General features: G+C 47.9%; 1 protein-coding gene across 5 annotated transcripts in view; it reads right to left on the minus strand.

Annotated features, from left to right (window-relative positions):
• Nucleotides 1-20826, minus strand: part of DGKG (diacylglycerol kinase gamma) — a 211493-nt gene that overhangs the window by 97836 nt on the left and 92831 nt on the right. For 2 of the 5 annotated variants that reach the window (XM_054482406.2, XM_054482403.2), the window contains 8 exons: nucleotides 20632-20724; nucleotides 18199-18258; nucleotides 17702-17722; nucleotides 14664-14743; nucleotides 13386-13460; nucleotides 10805-10890; nucleotides 6058-6147; nucleotides 4729-4889 (listed from right to left, as the gene is read on the minus strand). In XM_054482406.2, coding sequence (XP_054338381.1) covers nucleotides 4729-4889; nucleotides 6058-6147; nucleotides 10805-10890; nucleotides 13386-13460; nucleotides 14664-14743; nucleotides 17702-17722; nucleotides 18199-18258; nucleotides 20632-20724 — 666 coding nt within the window. The remainder of the gene's footprint in view (nucleotides 1-4728; nucleotides 4890-6057; nucleotides 6148-10804; nucleotides 10891-13385; nucleotides 13461-14663; nucleotides 14744-17701; nucleotides 17723-18198; nucleotides 18259-20631; nucleotides 20725-20826) is intronic. The other 3 variants (XM_054482407.2, XM_054482404.2, XM_054482405.2) reach the window with 2 other exon arrangements.

Below are 20826 nucleotides of genomic sequence, written 5' to 3' on the forward strand. Positions count from 1 at the left end.
AAGTCAGAGGAAGTGGCATCCTGAATGACTGTGTTTAAAATCTCCTGCCAGTAGATATTATCAGTTAGAAGGACTGATAAGGCCAACGATCTTAGCTTCTCACTGGTGAGAAACTGATGTGTGGATGGGGCTGTCGTAGCATGAGGGCACAGTCACTCCCTGGAGAGGCCAGGAGACCCTGCCTTATTTATTCCCTCAGCTATTAAATGGGTTCTGTTGGCATCAACGGGTCTCAGTAAACTCATCAGAGAAAATTCTACCCACAGCACCCAAGGGCACTGTCTCAGAGGTCATTGTCATCATCTTTATAAATACAAAGCAACAGATGTTTGATATCATAAGATATTCTAGGTCCTTCAAAAGAGGCAAAGACCTTGGCAGGGCTCTCTTTGCCAATGGAGTCTGCCTCTATTTGATCATCATAAGGAAGTAAAACTTCCTTGGTTTACATACCTGCTTCTCTTACAAAGTTTGGGAAGTCAAATAGGGAGCAAGACCTTCTGCAAATGTCAGCCCCAGACTCTGTTAGGGTTGCGTGTTGGTTACTTGTTTTCTCAAGAATTTCTCTTTTCAACTTTTAAAGAGCGAGCATACAAACCCTGCAAACATTTTATTGCGAGAAAGCCAAGGGCACACCAATGAGATGAGAACAGCCCTGGTTTCTCATTCTTCTGCAATATAATATTAAACATGGATAAGCTAAAGGTGTATGAAAAAAATTATGAGAAAGATATTGTGAAGTTGTTCATAATTGGAAAGATGAATAGATTGGATTATTATAAGTCAGCCCAAGGTAGGTAACTTATCTTGACCACTGAGAGTGATGGAGAATCTGTTTATATGTGTTTCCTCAGGGACAATTAATTAGCCAGCCAGCAGGCCTTCCTTCTTTCCTTCCTTCATTCCTTCCTTCCTTCCTTCATTCCTTCCTTCCTTCCTTCCTCCCTCCCTCCCTCCCTCCCTTCCTCTTTTCCTGCTTTTTTGCTAGAATAAATTAAAACCATGATTACTGAATAGTCTTGGCTCTTGGGTTTAGGGCCTGGCTATTTAGTTGAGGGAAGGCTGTCCATTCCTCTTCGTGTTCATCCATTTGGTCAGCAGATACTAAGGAGGACCATCTTATACAGGGCACTGTGTTGAGACAGGGAGGTGTGGGGAACCATGCTTTTGTCAGCCAGAGCCGGGTGTGTTAGAAAGGGAAGTGGTGGGGCTGAAGCTTCTGCAGGCAGCTGTGCTGTAACCTGCTGTCTAGAAGTTCCCAGGCAGCTCTGCCAGTCTTGCTCCTCAGCTCTGGCTTCCAGCCCGTTGCTTAGAGGGGCTAGTTTTCCCCTCCTTCCTTGCTTCCCTCTCCATTTATTTCAGTTCTGGCTTCCATGCCAGTGAAGAACCACTTCCTTTGACCATTCTTCCCTGCTCTAGTAGGTTGTCTTCACTCCCTGAGAACTTGGTCAGGACCATTTGCATCAGAATGATCTCAGGGGCTTGTTAAAAATGCCAGTTCCCGGACCTCGCCCAGACCTACTGGGTTGGAATATGAATCAGCATCTGTTGTGGGGGTGGAATTTACATTTCTGATAAGAGGTGGTGGTGAGCCACCACAACTAAATTTTGAGATTCCCCTCTCTCAAACCGTGTTACATTTGGCAACATGAAGACGGAGGGGGCTTCAAGGAGGCACAAAGCTCAGCGGTCCACAGCTTAGTTGGCTCTAGAGTTCAACTATTATGATTCCAAGCTCTGCCACTCACCAGCCTGAACTTGTTTCTGTACCTCTCTAAGCTATGGTTCCTTCTTACAAAATACAAATGGATAATGCCTGCATCCACTGGCAGGGAAACTATGTCTGGTGTGCAGTAGGTACTCAATAAATGTTAGCAAGTTATGTTCTGGTTACTACAGGAAAAAGACATATGAGTTTTTTTTAACTGTAATGATGGGAAGCCCACGCTCCAGAACCCCGGACCTGTCAGTCATGTCTAATTTGCAGGAGCTGAAGGCTGCACATGTTCCTGCTGGGGGAAATGGAGCCTGAGCAGCCGGTCCAAAAAGGAGAGGGGCCTTTTGAGCACTAAGAGGAGGGAGGGCATCTGCATGGGTCACTGGAGGGGGCACCTGGAAGAGGTCTAGGGAAAGATTCCCCTCAGCTGAGGCCGGGGATCCAGTGGGATGAATCACATTGGGGCATACGAACACCTAAACTTGCTCCCAGTCCACCACCTCCACCCTCTCAGAACCTGATCATGGGCCCAGCAATGCTTCCCTCTTCTGCTTTAGTAATAGAAAAAGAGCACTCGATTAGGAGTCAGAAAATGAAGACAAATCCCTTAATCTGAGTCTCTGTTTTCTTACTCATAAAATAGAGATAATAATGCCCTTCAGAATATATCTGTGAATATGGTAAATTTTAAATCCTTCTGTAAATATAAGGTGTTATTATTTGTAATCCTTTCTTCTCTCATGGTTCTCTATTTAGTCTTCTTATTAAAAAAATAAAACCTAGGCTGGGCGCGGTAGCTCACGCCGGTAATCCCAGCACTTTGGGAGGCTGAGGCAGGTGGATCGTTTGAGGTCAGGAGTTTCAGACCAGCCTGGCCAACGCGGTGAAACCCCGTCTCTACTAAAAATACAAAAATTAGCTGGATGTGGTGATGCACGCTTGTAACCCCAACTCCTGAGGCGGGAGAATTGCTTGAACCCGGGAGGCAGAGGTTGCAGTGAGCCGAGATGGTGCCATTGCACTCCAGCCTGGGTGACAGAGTGAGACTCGTCTCAAAAACAAAACAAAATGAAACAAAACAAAACAAAACAAAACAAAACAACACCCTTTACTTAAACTTGCTATCCCCTCAAGCCACCTATCATTTCTCCTTCTCTTTCCTTTAAAAAAAATTAAGATACCAAAATTTCAAAAGAAACACAGCTGAGGATGGTTGAGGAACGCAGGTATCACAGAGTCTGGGGCAGAGGATTGGTCTGGGGGATTTCATACGCATGTGAAACTGGGCAGCACAACTCCAAGGACAGGGGAACAGAGGGGAGAGAATCAGGCTCCAGAGCAAGGCACCACCATGCGAGTCAAGGGTCTCGAAGCCTCATCTGTAGAGTGAGATAAGCGGGATAATGATACCTGCAGGACTACTGTGAGGACTGGAATATGTACAGCCTAGCACTGTGGAGAGCACACAGGTACTCAATAAACACTAGTGTCTGTTCTCACTTGTAAGTGGGAGCTGAACAATGAGAACACATGGACACAAGGGGGAAACCAACACACACTGGTGCCTGTGGGGATGTGGGGGGAGGGAGAGCATCAGGAAGAAACAGCTAATGGATGCTGGGCTTAGTACCTAGGTGATGGGATGATGTGTGCAGCAAACCACCATGGCACACGCTTACCCACATAACAGACCTGCACATCCTGCACATGTACCCCTGAACTTAAAATAAAAGTTTAGGGAAAAAATTTGATAAATATTTGTTGAAAAAAAGAACAAATAGTTCAATAATACTGTCATTCTTTTTTTTTTTTTTTTTTTTTTAGACAGAGTCTCGCTCTGTTGTCCAGGTTGGAGTGCAATGGTGTGAACTCGGCTCACTGCAACCTCTGCCTCCCAGGTTCAAGCAATTATCCTACCTCAGCCTCCTGAGCAGCTGGGATTACAGGTGCCCACCACCATGCCTGGCTAATTTTTGCATTTTTAGTAGAGATGGGGTTTCACCATGTTGGCCAGGCTCGTCTCGAACTCCTGGCCTCAGGCAATCTGCCCGCCTCAGCCTCCCAAAGTGCTGGGATTACAGGCGTGAGCTACCGCGCCTGACCAATTCTGTCATTCTTAAAAAAAGTAAATACTAGTGTCTTTGTTGTACCCCCACCCCCTCCCAACCCCCAGCTTGATTTATAGAAATGATTGATCTGTCCCCTCCTGTTCCAATCCTGTTCACAGCAGCCTGGGAAGCAGTGCCCACCCCAATCCTCTCTGGACCAGAAGCTGAGCTATACTAGATGTGCTGGGGCTAGTGGATGAAAAAGGAACAGAGTGCTGTCCTTGCACTGCGGGAGTGTATGTGTGTGCATGGCGGTGGGGGGCACCAGATAAGTACATTAAACCAATTCCTTCAATATAATGCAGAGTGTGCATGAATGGGGTGAGCATAAGGGCTGTGGGAGCATCAAGGAGGCTCACAGCATTCAGCCTAAGGGGTCAGCTGGGAGGAGACGCCACTAGAGGTTTATGAAGCACATGGAGTGAGTGGAATGGGATTGAGAGAAGAGAGAATAGGAGAGAAGGAAATCTGGGTGCTAAGCCAGCCAAGGCAGCTTGGGACCACTTGGTCCTCCTTTGAGGATCAGAATTCCCAGTTCCTGAAGCTCATGTGAGAGTTTCCTACCAACCTTGTCCCCTGGTTATTTCTTGGTGTTGCTTTTCTATGACTGCTACAAATTGCAGAAGGAGTAAATATGTCTTTAGAAAAATTTTCAGTCTTTTCCTGTGTTAGTTAAAATGACAGAGGAAAGAATTTACTCCCTAAACAAGAGATGGGGAATAAAGTGGGGGTGCAATCAGGGTGTCCACACTCAGGCCAAGTTTCAGAATGCTTGGACCCAAGTCAGGGCTGGGGGGCAGGTAAGACAGGTAGACACTAGGGACCCAGAGGGGACAACAGAAGGCTGGAACCCTTCCTGGGCGTTTCTCTTCCATGCAGAAAGGTGATCTTTGACCAACTCACCACACCAATGGAGAAATAGTTGTTCATGATGCTGTATGGGACCTGGTCCCCGTTTTCCACTTCCTCTCTGGGGATGACTTCCAGATGCCAGCGGTCCAGCATCACCAAGGGGCTCTGCTCAATGTCCTTCAGGATTTTCGTCAAGCTGCCCCCTTCATAACCTGTGGAGGACAGCACTGCATTTGCCAGCACAGCAGAAAGGCAGTGTTCTTGCTAATGCACAGGTAGTTGCCAGGGCAGGTAAGCCCAGGGCATCTGTGACTACAGGACTCCCCACTGTGTCTGTGGGCTGGAGACACTTATGTTCCCTGAGCCAGAGAGGAGGGGAGGATAACTGAAAGTAATCAGAGGCTGGGGGCAGGGGAGGGAGTGGGTGCTGGCTAAAGGTTGCAGGCCTGTGTAGCTGAAGCCAAGCAAACCCTGGAGAAGCGGTGGGCTGGATGGCTGGGAGTGTCTGCATGGGAGAACGGCAGATCCTTCTGGGCTGTGTCATGTGGGAGATGGACAGTGTGGCAGGCAGAATTTTAAGATGGCCGCTAGGCCTAGGTCCTGCTTGCTCTGACACTGCCCACTAAGCATGGCTGATCATTGAACACTGACCGTTGCACTGCCTGGTCTTGACTCATTCTCTGAATTATCAGCCATCTGGAGTCCCCACCCCCTTTCTGGCCGGCAGCCTGATCTGTCTGCTCCATGTGTTGAGCTGAACTTCTCCACTTTCTGGCGCATGCCCAACTCCATGGGGGCTACTGCAGTTTGCAAAGTTCTCTGCCCCTTACCTTATAAACTAGTCACCACTCTGTGTTTCCTCTTAGGGAAATTTCAAAATGAGGGCCTATGGCCATGGGGCTTAGGATGATCTGAATGCTTCTAGTGACTGTAAGTAACTGGAGATGTAGCATTTTGGTCCTCAGTTTTAGTCCTAATTCAGAAGATCAGCCGTTTGTGGGAGAGTGAATTTCACACAGAAAACATCTAAGCGAGCACCTTCTTGGATGGGACTCTGGGGATGGGACACATGAGACTTTGTCTTTACCCTACAGTTGATTGCTTTCTACTGGGGAAAGCAGGCTGTAAGTTGATGGTTTCAGGATGATAGTAAACACGGGGGAGGGAGCAAAAAGCTCCCAGAGCCCAGAAGAGGGCCTTCTATTCTAGATTCAGCATGGGATGGAGGGCAGAGAAAGGGTCATGGACTTGACATGACTGCAGAGTTGAGTATTATGCTGCGGAATGTGATCCATCAAAGGGTAAGTTCAGCCTAGCTCTGTAGAGCATCTCTGTAGAAAGGAACACCTGTTCCCAGGGTAGCACCATCAGCAAACTCACCTCCTCCCCAGCGGAGACAACGGGCAAGGTCATTTCCTGTTCCAAGAGGCAGGACAGCCACTGGTGGATGCTTTGCAAAGTTGGCCTTATCTGCAAGACACACAGAGGAACAGAGAACCATATGCCATAGGACTGTAGAATGTTTGAGTTGTCTTTTTATCCCTGATCTGATGCTTGAACCCCTCCATAGCATTCTTTGTTTGAATACCACCCTGATGGGAAACACACTACTTCCTAAAGCCATCTATCCCATCTGCAGCGTGTTAACCACCACTGATTGAGTTAAATCTGTCCATTTGTATTTTACATTGAGCTAAATCTGTATCCCTGCAACTTGCACATGTTTATTCAAATTTCATCCTAAATCTGTCCTTTGGGGTGGCAGCATACACCCCAAAACATTAAGTTGCATGTTTTTAATCCTTAATGATAACCAGCACTTACTCCATTTATTCCTCAGCCTAACCTTGCAAGGTATTATCCTCCTTCAAGTAGCTGAAGAAACTGAGATTGACAGCGGGAAAGTAGTCTACAACCATTCAACTCTGAACACGCTCAATCTCATCTGATTGCAGGAGGTAGCCCTGGTCAATACTTGAATGGGAGAGAGGGAAAGTAATTCCCGAGCCACGATCCAAACCCAGATCTCTATGGCTCCAGGTCCACTCCCCTGCTCTCTTCAGGGGCTAGGCAGGTGTACAGGTTAGTAAAACAGGTGGGGCTAGGACACTAGGGAATAGTGGGACATTGGACAAGCTGAAGATGCTCACCTTCAACTTTTCACCACTCGGTTTAAACGTTTAAAAACTAACATTAGCTAAATGAACAAAACTTCCAGGTGTTATTTGGCCCCCACAACCAGCTTGTCACTTCACCACCTCTCAAAATAGCAATGATACAGATTCCTAATCATTCCTCTTCTGATAGTTGTGAAGGACATCAGACAGCACCATCAGAGAAAGCACAACAGAACATGTTTTCATCTGGCCTCAGATCTACTGTGGCATATTGTCTAGGCTGGGAGAGCTGAAGAGGGCACAGGAATCCATCAGTCTTGGGGGTGGGTGGGTATTTCCATGAGACCTCAGCACGCATGGTGCCCCTGGATGTGAGCAATGTGATTGTGGCGTGGGGAGAGATGGAGGAATCAGCAGGGAAGGCTCAAGCCAGGAGCTCATAGGTCCTCCAGGTTGTCTGACCTATATCAGAAATGGCTGAGTGCAGGCAAGACCCAGGACTGAGATGGCCACTGGAAGGCTTGAGATAGAGAGCAAAGCAATGCAATGGCCCCTCTCATTGTCCTCAGAACATGTGATCAGAGCACTGCCTCCCTGCCTTTGCACAGTCGGCTCCCTTTGCCTAGAAGGCTCTTTTTCCTGTGTCTGCCCCTTCTTCTGTGCCCCCACCTTGGCAGGTCAACTGTCCTTATACTGTTGAGGCTAGAAACCTATATGCCACCCTAGGTTTTCCTTTTCCCTCACACATCCATTCACATATCACATTCTATGTTTTGTCTCCTTACTAGATCTCCAAGCAATCTCTTCTCTCTATCCCCATGGTGATGCCTGAGTGCAGGTATGATTCCTTCCCACTGGTATCGCTGCAACAGCCTCCTCTCGGCTCTCTCCGCCTCCAGTTCCACCCTCCTAGTGTGTCACTCACGCTTTCACCAAGAAGGGCAGTCCATGAACCACAGCCCCTCGCACTGGCTCACTGCTTTCACTTCTGGGATGGGGCTGTGTGGCTCCCCATGGCCCCATAGCCTGCCACAGTAGGCCCAGGAACCAGGCTCTGACTTTCTCCCTAGCCTCATCCTTCTGCACATCCTGCCTCCCACGCAACATGTCAACCATTCCAAGTGTTTTCACTTCCGTAAAGCACAAAGCTCTCTGTGGCTCAGCTCAGAAGCTGCCTTTGGGAGGCCCTCCCTAGTTGCCCCAGCCTGGACCTGGTGCCTCGTCAGAATATTTCCTTAGCACCAGAAATGATCTCATTGTACTCTCTTGTAATTATCTCCTTGTTTGTTCCCTGAATGTATTGTAACCTCCCCGAGGGGGACTAGGTCTCATTCTCACAGCATCTTCACACATATTGACTGAAGCCTGCTATAAGCAGATGCAGTGTTAGGTGCTCCAGCTCTGAGAGTGGGCAAAAAAACCGTGGCTCGGGTTCTCATGGGGCTTACTTACTATCCAGTGGGACAGACAGATAATAATGAGGAATCCATGGAGACAATGCATCATTTCACATTCACGTTGGAAAACAGAGGAGTACTGTCCTATGAGAAGGTGGCTGAGGCTGGTGGGTGTGTCAGGGGAGGCGCCCCTGAGGAAGCCACATGTCAGCTGAGATCTGGAGTGGAAGCTGACTGAGCGAAGGCTGGGGCAGCACTGCAGACAGGGTGGCCAACTTGTATGAAGGCCCTGAGGTGCAAGAGAGACTGGAACGCCCAGGGGTCTGAGAGATGGGCCGGGACCTGAGTCCAGATGGAGAGGGATGGAGGTAGAAATAAGGCTGGAAGGGTGTGCAGCAGCTGGACCACCCAGGGCCCTGTAGATTACTTCAAGGGTTTTGTTTTTATCCTAAGAATAATGGAAGCCACTGGTGTGCTTTATGCACACCATGCACCCGGTGTTATGCAGGAAAGATCGCTATGGGTGAAGGGAGAGAACAGATCAGAGAGGGGACCATGTGGGGTCGCTGGAGAGCACTGAACAAGTGCTGAAATGAGAGTGAACGGATGAATATCTTACTCAGTTATTCCTTTTGCTTCTGCTTTTTCCTCTTTGGGTCACTAACCTGTGAAAAAAACTAATGTTTCTTCCTCCTTCTGTGATCTTCCTTCTTTCTGTTTCGAGCAGCTTCTATCACCTGTGTCCTCTGCGGATGAACTGCATAAATCTCTCCGCCAAAGCCTACTTTCTCCCTCATGGTGGAGAGGGAGCCGTGTGAGTAGTCAGGTACTGCAGCCATCCACCCTCTGCGGATCAGCTTTTCCTTCCTTGGCTCCCAGAGGACTCCTCCCTCCTCCCACAAACAACTCCAGAGCCCAAGGTGACAGGAGAGCGTGGGTGGCTGCTTGGCAGGGCTGTGTCCATGGCAACCAAAGCACCGGGGGGGAGTGGCGGGGGGGCGTGGCGGGGGGGCAGGTGTAAGGTCCTGCAGCCTTCTCACCCAGCTAGGTGGTCTACTTACAGCCCCCGGAGGCACAGCTTTCTCTGCCCTGGTCACGGTCTAGTCCTGGCTTATCCTTGACTTCCCTCTTCCTCTGATCTCCCACATCCAGTCTGTCAGCAAATCGTATTGCCTTCACCTTCTAAAGATATCCAGAAGCTGGCCACTTCTCACCACCCCTCTGTTTCTACTGTTGTCCAAGCCCCGGACATCTCTCACTTGGATTGCTGCAGTGGCCTCCGAACTGATCTCCCTGCTTCTGCCCTCTTCTCTTAATCTGTCATGTTCCTCCTTTGCTCAAAACCAGCCAGTGTCATGGGACCCTCCCAGTATAAAAGCCATAGTCCATAGAATGCCCTATATTTCCTAGTCACCTGGCCCCTCATCACCTCTGCTTCATCCTCTGTAGCTTTTCTCGAATCCACTCTGCTTTAGCCATGCTGGCCTGCCTCCAGCAGCCTGGCCTGCTCCCACTGCAGGGCCTTCGTCTTTGCTGTTCCTTCTGCCTGGACTGCCCTTCCTCAGGTATCCACTTGGCTCACCTCTCCTCCAGATCTCCATGCCAATGTTGTCTTCTCTGTGAGGTGTTAGATTGCAGCCTTGAGCTCCCTGTGCCCCTTCCCTGCTGTATTTTAAACACCTCCTGACATACTATGTCTCACTTATTTAATTGTTCATTGCCTGTCTCTTTCCTCTACACGGTGCACTCCATGAAAGTGGAATTTTTGTCCGTTCATTCCCTGCTGTATCTCCAGTGCCTTGGGGAGAGCTTGACACATCATGGAGCACGGACAGCATTTGTGGGATGAAGAATGGAAAGCCCAGGGCTCATCGCTCAGGGCCCAGTCTCTGACTTTGATGACTGTCCTCCCCAGTGCTCCCCCTGGCCGCTTTCTTGTCCTTATATTACACTTTGCAGTGTTTGTCTGGGTTCTGTAGGGTTAGATCTTGACTCTGCCTCCATCCCAGAATTTCAGTCAGTTTCCATCACTTACTGGGGCTGATGTGTCCGAGGACCCACAGATCCAGGCAGAGCTGGGTAGAACTCAGGCTACCAGCCTTCCAGCCTGGGCCTTTTTATGTAGGTGTACTGTACTGGACATAGCTCAGTGTGGTCCTTCTTTGCTTGCACTGATCTGTACTTTGTAGATGCACTTTCTGGACTCAGGCTCCGGGTGTTCATCTCAAGCTGATTTGTCCCAGGCTATGATTTATGCTTAGTTCTCTGGCCTTTACCAACCCCAAAGGATCTGCCCAGAATTCCACTCCTGTCCTCCCACCCCCCAAATCTGGCCTGTCCTGCCACTGCCCGAACCCCAGCCATGACAGATCTGCTTTACAGGGAAGGCCTGAAACTAAACTGTTACCTCTGTATCGGAGGGAATCATTCTATTGTCTTATTTCTTTATTTTTTTTTCCACCCAAAGCAAATATTTAGTCAAGTGTTGGTCCAGGGGAAGATACAAGGATGAACAGACATGGCTCCATGTCTCTTTCTTTTTTATTGCCTTCTGCTGATTGTAAATACTCTTACTATAAATAAGCAGCAAAGGCCCTCTCAGCCCATGCTTACCAATGCAATCCAAAATCCAGCCAACTGTCCCATCTCCACCACAGGCCAAAACACGGAAGTCTGGAGTATCATGGAAAAAGTTCAACCTAGGAAGAAGAAGAAAGGCCAAAATAGGCTTGTTACTAGGTTGCAGCTGACATTGATACATGTTGAGTCAGAGTCTGCCCTGTTCCCCAGGAGTATGTTAAGACCTCGATTCCTTTTGCGGTTGAAAGGGTCACTCAGTATTCTGAAACCAGAAGTTACTATGCAGTGCCTTGAATATGGAGCTAAGGCCAAGGGGGCCATCCTTGTGCAAGGAGAATCTGACTCAACATTTGACACAAATGGAAAATGGTTTTTTAGAAATTCTGTACTAGTTACGCAGAGGAGTCCAGAGTTTTGGCGTCAATACAAATAGCCCCCAGTGTTTTCACTCCTCTCGGGCTCTCCTGCCTGCTCTGTCCTGACACCCGCCCTGGTAAGCAAGATGCACCGAATTTGCTGGATCTTCACTTCACTCTCCTGTGGGCCACAGTGAGTGGAGTGACGCCCTTTTCTTCTCAGGAGACTTAACCCTGGAGAGCAGGGTGCTTAACCTGCGGTCCATCAACCTCGAAGGGTTCTGTGGATCGGATTCAGAGGGCCATGAACTTGGAGGAGAAAATATTACATTCTTGTTTTCCCTAAGCTCAAACTGAAATTAGTAGTATTTCTTTCAATTCAGCATGTAGGCAACAGACCACAGAGGTCTGAACGATACCCATGACTTTGTCAGCGGTCAAAATCACAGGCATGTTAGTGTTTCATTACGGTTGTGGCAGATGTCTCATACCACCGCCATGCTCATCACTGCTTGGAATTTACAGTAGTTATTAGACCCACTTCTGGGTCTTCCTATTTGATGCGTTGGTGAAGCTCATATTTTCTCATAGCACTAATTTGTTTTACTGTTTTAATAACTATTTTTTGATATGGTTTCCCTGGTCACCTTTTATTATTAAATTTATGCATTAAGAAATATTCCAAGAGGGGGTTTATATGCTTCACCAGACTGCCAAGGGGGTTCCTGGCACAAAAAAGTTAAGAACCTCTGCTTTAGAATGAATGTGCCCTGCGGACACCTTGGGGTGGAACTTGGGAAGCCTAAGGTCAGTATTTCCAATCTGCCCAGCCTGGTGGTCTGAGAAGAGCCCTGGAGCTTTCAGAATCACTGATGCTTGTGTAGGCAAATTAACATTCCTTCTCTTCCACTTCTCTTGCAGAACTCTGCTCTCTGATGGGAAGTGAATTCTGAACAGAGGCTCCCTCCAGCTAGGCAGCTTGTCTGATTACAGAGTGACATGCGCATGAGAGATCCTCAGGGCGCATCAGCCTGGGAAGTAGCCACCTGGCTCGTCATCTCAGATGAAAACGGTTTAGAATACATGAGGTTAAGCTGGAGGTCTGCAAGTTTTGACAGTGGGCTGGTAAAGGTGTCTGTGGGGGGCTGCTCCGTCACAAGGCTGTGCTGTTCAGCAGTGATGGCGATCATGGTGACTGTGATAGCAACTGCAGTGGTATACAGAGGTGGGCTCTGTTCTGAAATTAGTTTTACAGGTAAATCATGGCAGGTGTACTGAATCTGCACTTATGTTTCTTTCTCTTTTTAACTGGGCCTTGTACTACCGCTGCCATAAATAATATCTTTGGTGTCAGCCAACCAAAGACGGGGTCAAATTCTCTTTTCAGAGTCCTTACTCCAACCTCTCTGAGGGGTCTTGCTGAACCCGGAGTAGAAATCCCGGTTTGGAGGTTGGGCAAAGTGGCTGCATGCTGGGCAAGCCCAGCCCAGAGTATGCAGACAGCCCCAGGGCCGGGGTCGGCCAGTAGAGGGCTCTCGAGCACCGGCCCAGACTGGGAGGAAGCCCAGGCTTTCCCCGCCTTCTAGCCCAGGTGCTGGAGGGGCCGCATCACAGAGACCTGCAGCTCACCATTAGCCGCAGACACAGGGACCACGCCTCCCATCAGGCCTCTTTACAATCCCATGCTAACGAGCAGAGAATAGCCAATGAGTAAGTGGCAGGAGGAGTAAAACAACCTCAAAATCGAATGATTTAGAAGACAAAAGTGATTCCATTGAACAAGTAATTGTCTTGATCCTAAAATGACCCCACAGCGGAACACCAAGGCAGAACTCTGAGTCACTGTCTAGATTTCCAAACTGCTGACTGACAATGATAAGAAAACTTTCTCTTCTCTGATGATTCAGTATGAAGACACCAGCTAACAGAGCCTTGCAAATAAGTTAAAATAATTTACCAGCCTGTTCCTCCAGTCAATCAAATGAAAAGTGTGTGCAGTTTTCCCCTCTTATAAAATCAACAACTTTTTCTAGGACAAGCTACAGGAGGCCACTTCTCAAACAGAGTTAGCCTTCCTGGGCATCCTGAGTATCTCCAGGAGTCAGAGTAAGACGTGAGAAAAAGCAGAGAAAGGGAGAAAAACGGCAGGAAGGAACAAGTTGAGAGACGAAAGAAAAAAAAGGTGACAAAAGAGGCATCTTCATTGGAGTTTAAAAGGGAGGGGGAGAAATAAGAGGTAAAGATTGTGATCTCCATACCCTGGAGTAGGCCCCCCATTGTCCAGGTTGAAAACTTGTTTGGGGTTGAGCAGATAGTGGAATTTCCGAAGAATTCTATGGAAAAAAAAAGAAAAGGAGGGAGAGAGAGAGAGACAGAGAAGGAATATGTCATCGTGAGAAGTCACATTAGGGCAAACACCTCTGGAGCCCACTGGTGGCAGGGATGAGGGTTCATTTAAACCCCGGAGGGGAGGGCACTGCCTGCTGACCCTGGCGTCCAGGTTCCACCTGGCATCACCCGTGTTATCACTCTCGGTTCAAGGCTGAACTACCAACCTAGACTCCAGCTCCTAAGCCCAGAAGCATCACCCGCTACAAAGAGGACAGGGCAGAGAAACCCAGAGAACAGAACTTTTATTCTAAAGCTTTATCCTCCACAGAGACCTTCTCCCAAATGTTCTGTATGGTCTAGGCAGTGTGATTCTGCCCTCTGCAGACTGTACAAAAACATCACAGGACCCCCCCCCCCCCCGCCCCCGCCTCCCCAGGGAGAGGCCCCCTGCAGTCCTGGGATCAGGAGGAAATGCAGGAGGTGGCAGTTGGGCTGTTGGGGAGGGAGGGCGCTGAGAGGCCGTGACTGCACCCAGGACTGCTTTCCTGGCTCCAGCTTGGAATTGTCAGGTCAGCTCAGGAGGGGTGTCCTGCCCCTTGGACGGGGGTGGGGGTCCTCATAGTTCTTGCTTTAACTCTACTAATTATTATTTTTTAACCTGGATTCCAGATCACGGTGCCATCTGTTAATGATCCCGGAATTGGGAGGCAGAGCTGCTTTAACCATTCTCTCTGTCCTCCCGTGCTGGTTAGCAATTTCTAGCCTCCACTGAACTGGGCATTTCAGTAAACTGATGAGGTGGATGCACTGGCTTCTCATGGGTGACGGTAGCCCAGGAGGTCCAAATCAATGGGCCCCCCATCATCTCTTAAATCAAGAGATCTGAGAGGCTAGAAAGGCACAGGCATCTCAGAGCGTGGTCTAACTCTAGTGGTCTTAATAATGGCTCACGTGGCAGGCTGTGGGCTAAGCACCGTGTCTATTCTCACCTGTGAGAGGAGGAATGATAATTATCTCCATTTTACAGAGGGAGAAACCAAGGCCCGGGGACATTAAGTCACTTGGGCCAGGTCATAAAGTGGCAGGTGGCAGTGCTGGGATTTGAGTCTGCCTGTCTCCACAGCCTGCTGTGTTCCTGCCAAGGGGAGGAAGGGCCTGAGTCATGTTGCCCTAGTTGCTCCACTTTGAAACAGAAGAGAACGTACCTTTCTCCTTGTCTCCCTCCACTCTTGGGGTTCACCAAGACCAGCAGGGGGTGGGTACCCGGGGTGGGGATGATCTTATACTTGAAAGGTAAAAGAAAAAGAAATTAGCTCTGCTTTATCCAATAGGGGGGTGAGATGAGGGTTGAAGCCAAGACAGCTTTGGAGAGGCAGATGAGAAGCAGGAGGGCAGGCGGTCAGGTGTTTTTCCACTGGCTGAATTTTTGGAGGGGCTAAGTAGCTAAGTGTCTCCAGTTTGAATGGCCTTTAAGTAGTGTTAATGGAAATGAGGGTTTGAGGTTGGGATCAGCGATGGGACAATGGTGCTGTAGCTTCAAATCATTCAACGATGATGTGGTCTTGTACCTACAGCACAAGATTAAATTTTGTGGGAGACACAGCTGAATATGATCTTAGAAAGCACGGCCGTCTGATCATACGCGTAAGTGAAATAGCACTCAGGGAGTGAACCACCCGCTTCCACCCTGGCGCCTTCCAAATGCTCATTTCTGGCCCCAGTTTCCTCCTGAACCCTGGTCCCACATTTCTCACTGGCCAGTGGGTAGTACTGTCGACTGGCTGTCTCACCATCAGTATAAGCTCAACATGCCTCATACATGACCCATCTTCTCTCCCTATGAAACTCGGCCTTTCTCCTGGTTCCCTGCTTCTGTTATTCATCCATCCATCCAAGGAAGGTCTTGTCCTGCCAAGTCTTTCCCTGAAATGTCCCTTTACCTCTGGTAGCTGCCACAGCCTCATGCTGCTTGCGCCTATCCCACCCTAGGTAAGTCCTGCACGCCATCCCCACACAGTTCCTTCCCAAAACACCAGGTCAGCCATACCACTCTTGCCCAAAAACTTGTAATGACATCTCATTATTAAAGGAGGATTTGGATTTTGTGGATAAAATGTAAATCTCCTAACCTGGCATCAAAGGCCTTTTCAGTCTAGCCCTATTCTACTGCTGTCTCCTAATTCCTGCTAACCCTCAGCTGCAGGTGCAGCCAAGTCTTGCTCTTGCTCCTCTAGTAAGTCTGGAGTGTGTCTCTTGCATTCCCACCCATGGGTCTGCTCATGCTTGTTTCTTTTCTCGTTCTATGCCCTGAAATGCCCACTTCCTTCTTTGCAAACTCCTAAAAAAAATTTTTGGTTGGACATGATCACTCACGCCTATAATCCCAGCACTTTGGGAGGCCGAGGCAGGAGCATCACAAGGTCAGAAGTTCGAGACCAGCCTGGCCAACATGATGAAACCCCATCTCTACTAAAAATACAAAAATTAGCCAGGCATGGTGGTGTGTGCCTGTAATCCCAGCTACTCGGGAGGCTGAGGCAGGATAATCGCTTGAACCTGGGAGGTGGAGGTTGCAGTGAGCCGAGATCTCACCACCGCACTCCAGCCTGGGCGACAGAGCAAGACTCCGTCTTGGAAAAGAAAAACAAACAAACAAACGAACAAAAAACACCACCACCACCACCAACAAAAACCTTCTTATCCCCAGGGCTCAATTCAAGAGACATCTCTATACAGTTTCCCTTGATCGTTGCAACTAAAATGATTGCACTTAAAACATGGACTATTGGCCGGGCACGGTGGCTCATGCCTGTAATCCTAGCACTTTGGGAGACTGAGGCAGGTGGATCACCTGAGGTTAGGAGTTCGAGACCAGCCTGGCCAATATGGTGAAACCCTATCTCTACTAAAAATACAAAAATTAGCCAGGTGTAGTGGCACATGTCTGTAATCCCAGCTACTTGGGAGGCTGAGGCAGGAGAATTGCTTGAACCTGGGAGGCAAAGGTTGCAGTGAGCTGAGATCGCACCATTGCACTCCAGCCTGGGAGACAAGAGTGAAACCCCATCTCAAAAAACAAGCAAGCAAGCAAGCAAGCAAGCAAACAAACGCACCATGTCCTATCTTCTGGAGTTTCTTTTGTTGTTCATTTGTATTTTTTTTTTTTTTACTTTCTTAGATAAATGACTCAAAACATCAACTGGATTTAAAATGCATTGGGAGCAGAGTGGGGTGTGTGTAACCCTACTACCAAGGACCCTATAGCACCAGACACAAGAGTGGGTGCTCAGCAAATACTTGTGGGTTCAGTGGAAGGATACACCAATGTGGACGCGCAGCTCTGCTGCATATTCAATATCTAATGCCTGCTTTTCCAGATCTCAAGCTAAAAGTCCAGCAAACACAGTGCCGTGTTGTTTGAAAAGGATAGTAGCATTTCCGATGATCTAAAAAATGTGTCTCACTTGCCCAGGGTGACTATGTGATGCCCAGAAGCATCTTGGAGGCTGAGGAATAATTCCTCACCTCTGGAGATGATACTCAACGTATTTAACAGCCAGCCCTACAGTGTGGGCTCTGCCCCATCAGAACAGATGCAGGACAACCCGATGGCTGCCTGCCCTAAACAACTGGCATACATGTATCAGGTGTGGATGTGCGTGCGCCTCTGTGTGTTTCCCACCTTTCTGCCCTTCTAGGTGTCTACAGCTTTCTCACATATTAAGATTCTCCCCTCATTCGGCCTTATGTTTCACTTTTCTTTTTCTTTTTCTTTTTTTTCTTTTGAGGCATAATATCCCTCTGTTGCCCAGGCTGGAGTGAAGTGACAGAATCTCGGCTCACTGCAACCTCCACCTCCCAGGTTCAAGTGATTCTCCTGCCTCAGCCTCCCGAGTAGCTGGGATTACAGGCACCTCCCACCACACCCGGCTAATTTTTGTATTTTTAGTAGAGATGGGGTTTCACCATGTTGGCCAGGCTGGTCTCGAACTTCTGACCTCAGGCGATTTGCCCGCCTCAGCATCCCAAAGTGCTGCGATGACAGGCGTGAGCCACTGTGCCCAGCCTTTTACTTTTCACAACACATGAATCTGCATGTTCTCATTTAATCTTATAGCACCTCTGGGAGGTGGGCAGGGCAGGGATTACTGTATCTCCTTTGAGCGGAGGAAACTTAAGGCTCAGAGGCAGAGGAGGAGGCCCCGGTTTTCTATTTCCTTTTCTAGTACTCTTTGTTCCTCACCAGGCTGCCTTCCTCGGAACTCTGTGGAAGACACAAAAAATGTTCATTGCTGAACCCAAGTAAAAAAATGAGTTCTTAAGTATACATTTAAGGATTAAGAAGAACTTTTATATCTGGTTAGCTTCATTTTGGCAGATCATGTTCTGGAGACAGCTTGGCAATCTTGAAAAACCCATTGTCTATTTTTAGGCCACATCTTTGTTATTATTTAGGACATCTGCATATTAAAGTTTTATGTAACTTGTTCCTAAAATAGTAATAAAGCCCAGTAAGACCAGCAATGGGATCAGCCAACCTTTCCTCTCACCACTTGCTGACAGTGTGGCTGTCAAAGGTAACACCAGAGGCCACAAATAAATGCCCTCCTGGGTGGTATAATTAGTCACATGAGAAGGCAAATGCTGAGATGCTTTTCTATAGAACCCAAACCCCGTCCTGCCCGCCACAGCCCTGGAACAACTTAGAAGGTGCAATCGGATTTAGAGCTCATGAGGTACCTGCATGACAAGTTCGCCCTTGGCAGACACGCAGCCATCAGACTTCTCACCTGGCCTGTCCTGTGACAAGAAAGGAAAGACAAGCATCTTTTGGAAAAAGAAGCCTAATACAAAGAAAGAGATCAGATGAAAAACAAATGGCTGATATAAAGAAAGAGATTAGAAAGCTAGTGTAGTATGGAGACAAGGTTTTCAACATGGGGCTTCTGACCTAAATAAAGAAATGTACCCCTATGACTTTTTCTAGGATTCTTCAGGCCTCCAGTGATGACATCACGGGCTGACTTTACCTTTGAGGCAAGGGACATAGTGGGGAGCACTGAAAGTGGCAGAATTCCACTTGGTTGATTTAGAAGCTTGAGCTCTGAGAAGAAAATTCTTAGACTTGGCAACTTGGCTTTTCTTCCTTTCTTTTTTTTTTTTTTTTTTTTTTTTTGAGACGGAGTCTTGCTCTATCGCCAGGCTGGAGTGCACTGGTGTGATCTCGGCTCACTGCAAGCTCCGCCTCGTGGGTTCAAGTGATTCTCCTGCCTCAGCCTCCTTAGTAGCTGGGACTACAGGTGCGTGCCACCACGCCCAGCTAATTTTCTTGTATTTTTAGTAGAGATGGGGTTTCACCATGTTGGCCAGGATGGTCTCGATCCCTTGACCTCGTGATCCGCCAGCCTTAGCCTCCCAAAGTGCTGGGATTACAGGTGTAAGCCACTGCGCCTGGCCGTAGACTTGGCTTTTCTGCTGAGCACTATCTAATGATATGATATTGTCATTTTTCTTGGTTTTGTTTGTTTTTCTAATGTTTATTTTATTAAGGTTTTCTCACATATAGTAAAATGCTCAAATCTAAATTGTACAGCTTGATGAATTTTGTATATGGGGATGGCCTCGTAACTACTACCTCTTCAAGCATAACCCTGTTGTGACTCCTGATACCACATGGGTTTTGCCTGGCTTTTGAATTTCATATAATGGATTCATAGAGCATATCTTTTTCTGAGTCTAGCTTCTTTGGTTCAGCATTATGTTTTTGAGATTCTCCATGTTTTTACCCTATGCATAGTTTGTTCTTTTCCATTGCAATGTAGTTTCCCATGCTATGAATGCCAGACGCCAATATGCCTCAATTTATTCATCTATTCTCCTGTTAATGGTCATTTAGCTTGTTTCCAGTTTTTAACTGTTATGAATAAAGCTGCTATGAGCCTTCTTGTGCATGTCTTTTGGTGGAATAAACGCTTGTCTTTTCCAGGTAGATGCACTGGAGGAGAATTGTTGGGTTATGGAGTTTGTATATTTCCAATACAGTACATATTGCTAAATGATTTTCCAATGTGTTGGTATTTTTCAGGGTTTTTTATTTTTATTTTTGAGACAGAGTCTCACTCTGTCACCCAGGCTGGAGTGCAGTGGTGTGATCTTGGCTCACTGCAACCTCCACCTCCCAGGTTCAAGCAATTATCCTGCCTCAGCCTCCCCAGTAGCTGGGATTACAGGTGCCCACTACCACGCCTGGCTAATTTTTGTATTTTTAGTAGAGATGGGGTTTCACCATGTGGCCAGGCTGATCTAAAACTCCTGACCGCAGGTGATCTGCCTGCCTCAGCCTCCCAAAGTTCTGGGATTACAGGCATGAGCCACTGTGGCCGGCCTTTTTCTCAGATTTTTAATGAGAAAGAAGTAACCGGTCAAGTCCAGAGTGAGATGTGAGGAATGGGTGGGACTTGCAACATTTTTCAGATGGGAAGATGGCAAAGTTAAGTGTTTGATGCTTGTTTGAAAGAGGGGTCTTCAACACAGGCGACAACGTGTCAGGTGGGGGTAAAGGAGCTTAATTTTGCGCTTTCATTTCCAAATCAGGCTGAGACACCCAAGTGGAAACTCAGGAGGTAGAGGGAGATAGGGTTTGGAGGTGGCAGGGAGATTGACAGAGATGAGGGAGGTTGGGAGCCTGGCCATGCATAGGTGGTGACTGAGGTTCCTTGTGCTGTGCTTTGCCTGCAAAAAGCTTAGAACAAATGTGCTTTCCTTGATGGGTCATTTCAGGGCATTCGGGGTGGCCAGCAATTGGAAACAGTTTAGTCAGAGAAGTTTTCTCTCAAAATCTGATCTGTGCAGCGCTGACCTCTCTCAAGCACATACTGAAAGCACAAACCCGACAGAGAGGAGCAGAAAAGATTAACGACTGGGCACTGGGCTAAAAACCCAGGTGATAAAATAATCTGCACAACAAACTCCCGCGAGACGTGTCTGCCTGTGTAACAAATCCTCCCGTCTACTCTCTAACCTAAAATAACAGCAAAAAAAGAAAGAAAAGAAAACACAAACCCAAAGAGTTGTCAGGGAAGCCCTGGGAGGGATGTGAATGTCTGAAAGCTGCCTACATCTGAAACCAGAACCCGGAGAAGCTACAGCCCTCCCCGGGGCAGGAGCACTTACCCGGGTGATGGGGCATATGGAGGTGGGCAGCAAGATGTGGTCTCTGAGTTCCCCACCGTCACACAACGTTGATAATTCACATTTGCGGTGAAACTAGGGGGAGAAATGAAAAAGAGAGTGAGTGAAAGTGAGCAAAGAAACATCAAACATGAAGGTGGAGAGGTTTGGGGGAGAGGTGAGCTGTCTAGTGCTCCC

The sequence above is a fragment of the Pongo pygmaeus genome, chromosome 2, assembly GCF_028885625.2.
Source record: "Pongo pygmaeus isolate AG05252 chromosome 2, NHGRI_mPonPyg2-v2.0_pri, whole genome shotgun sequence".
NCBI lineage: Eukaryota > Metazoa > Chordata > Mammalia > Primates > Hominidae > Pongo > Pongo pygmaeus.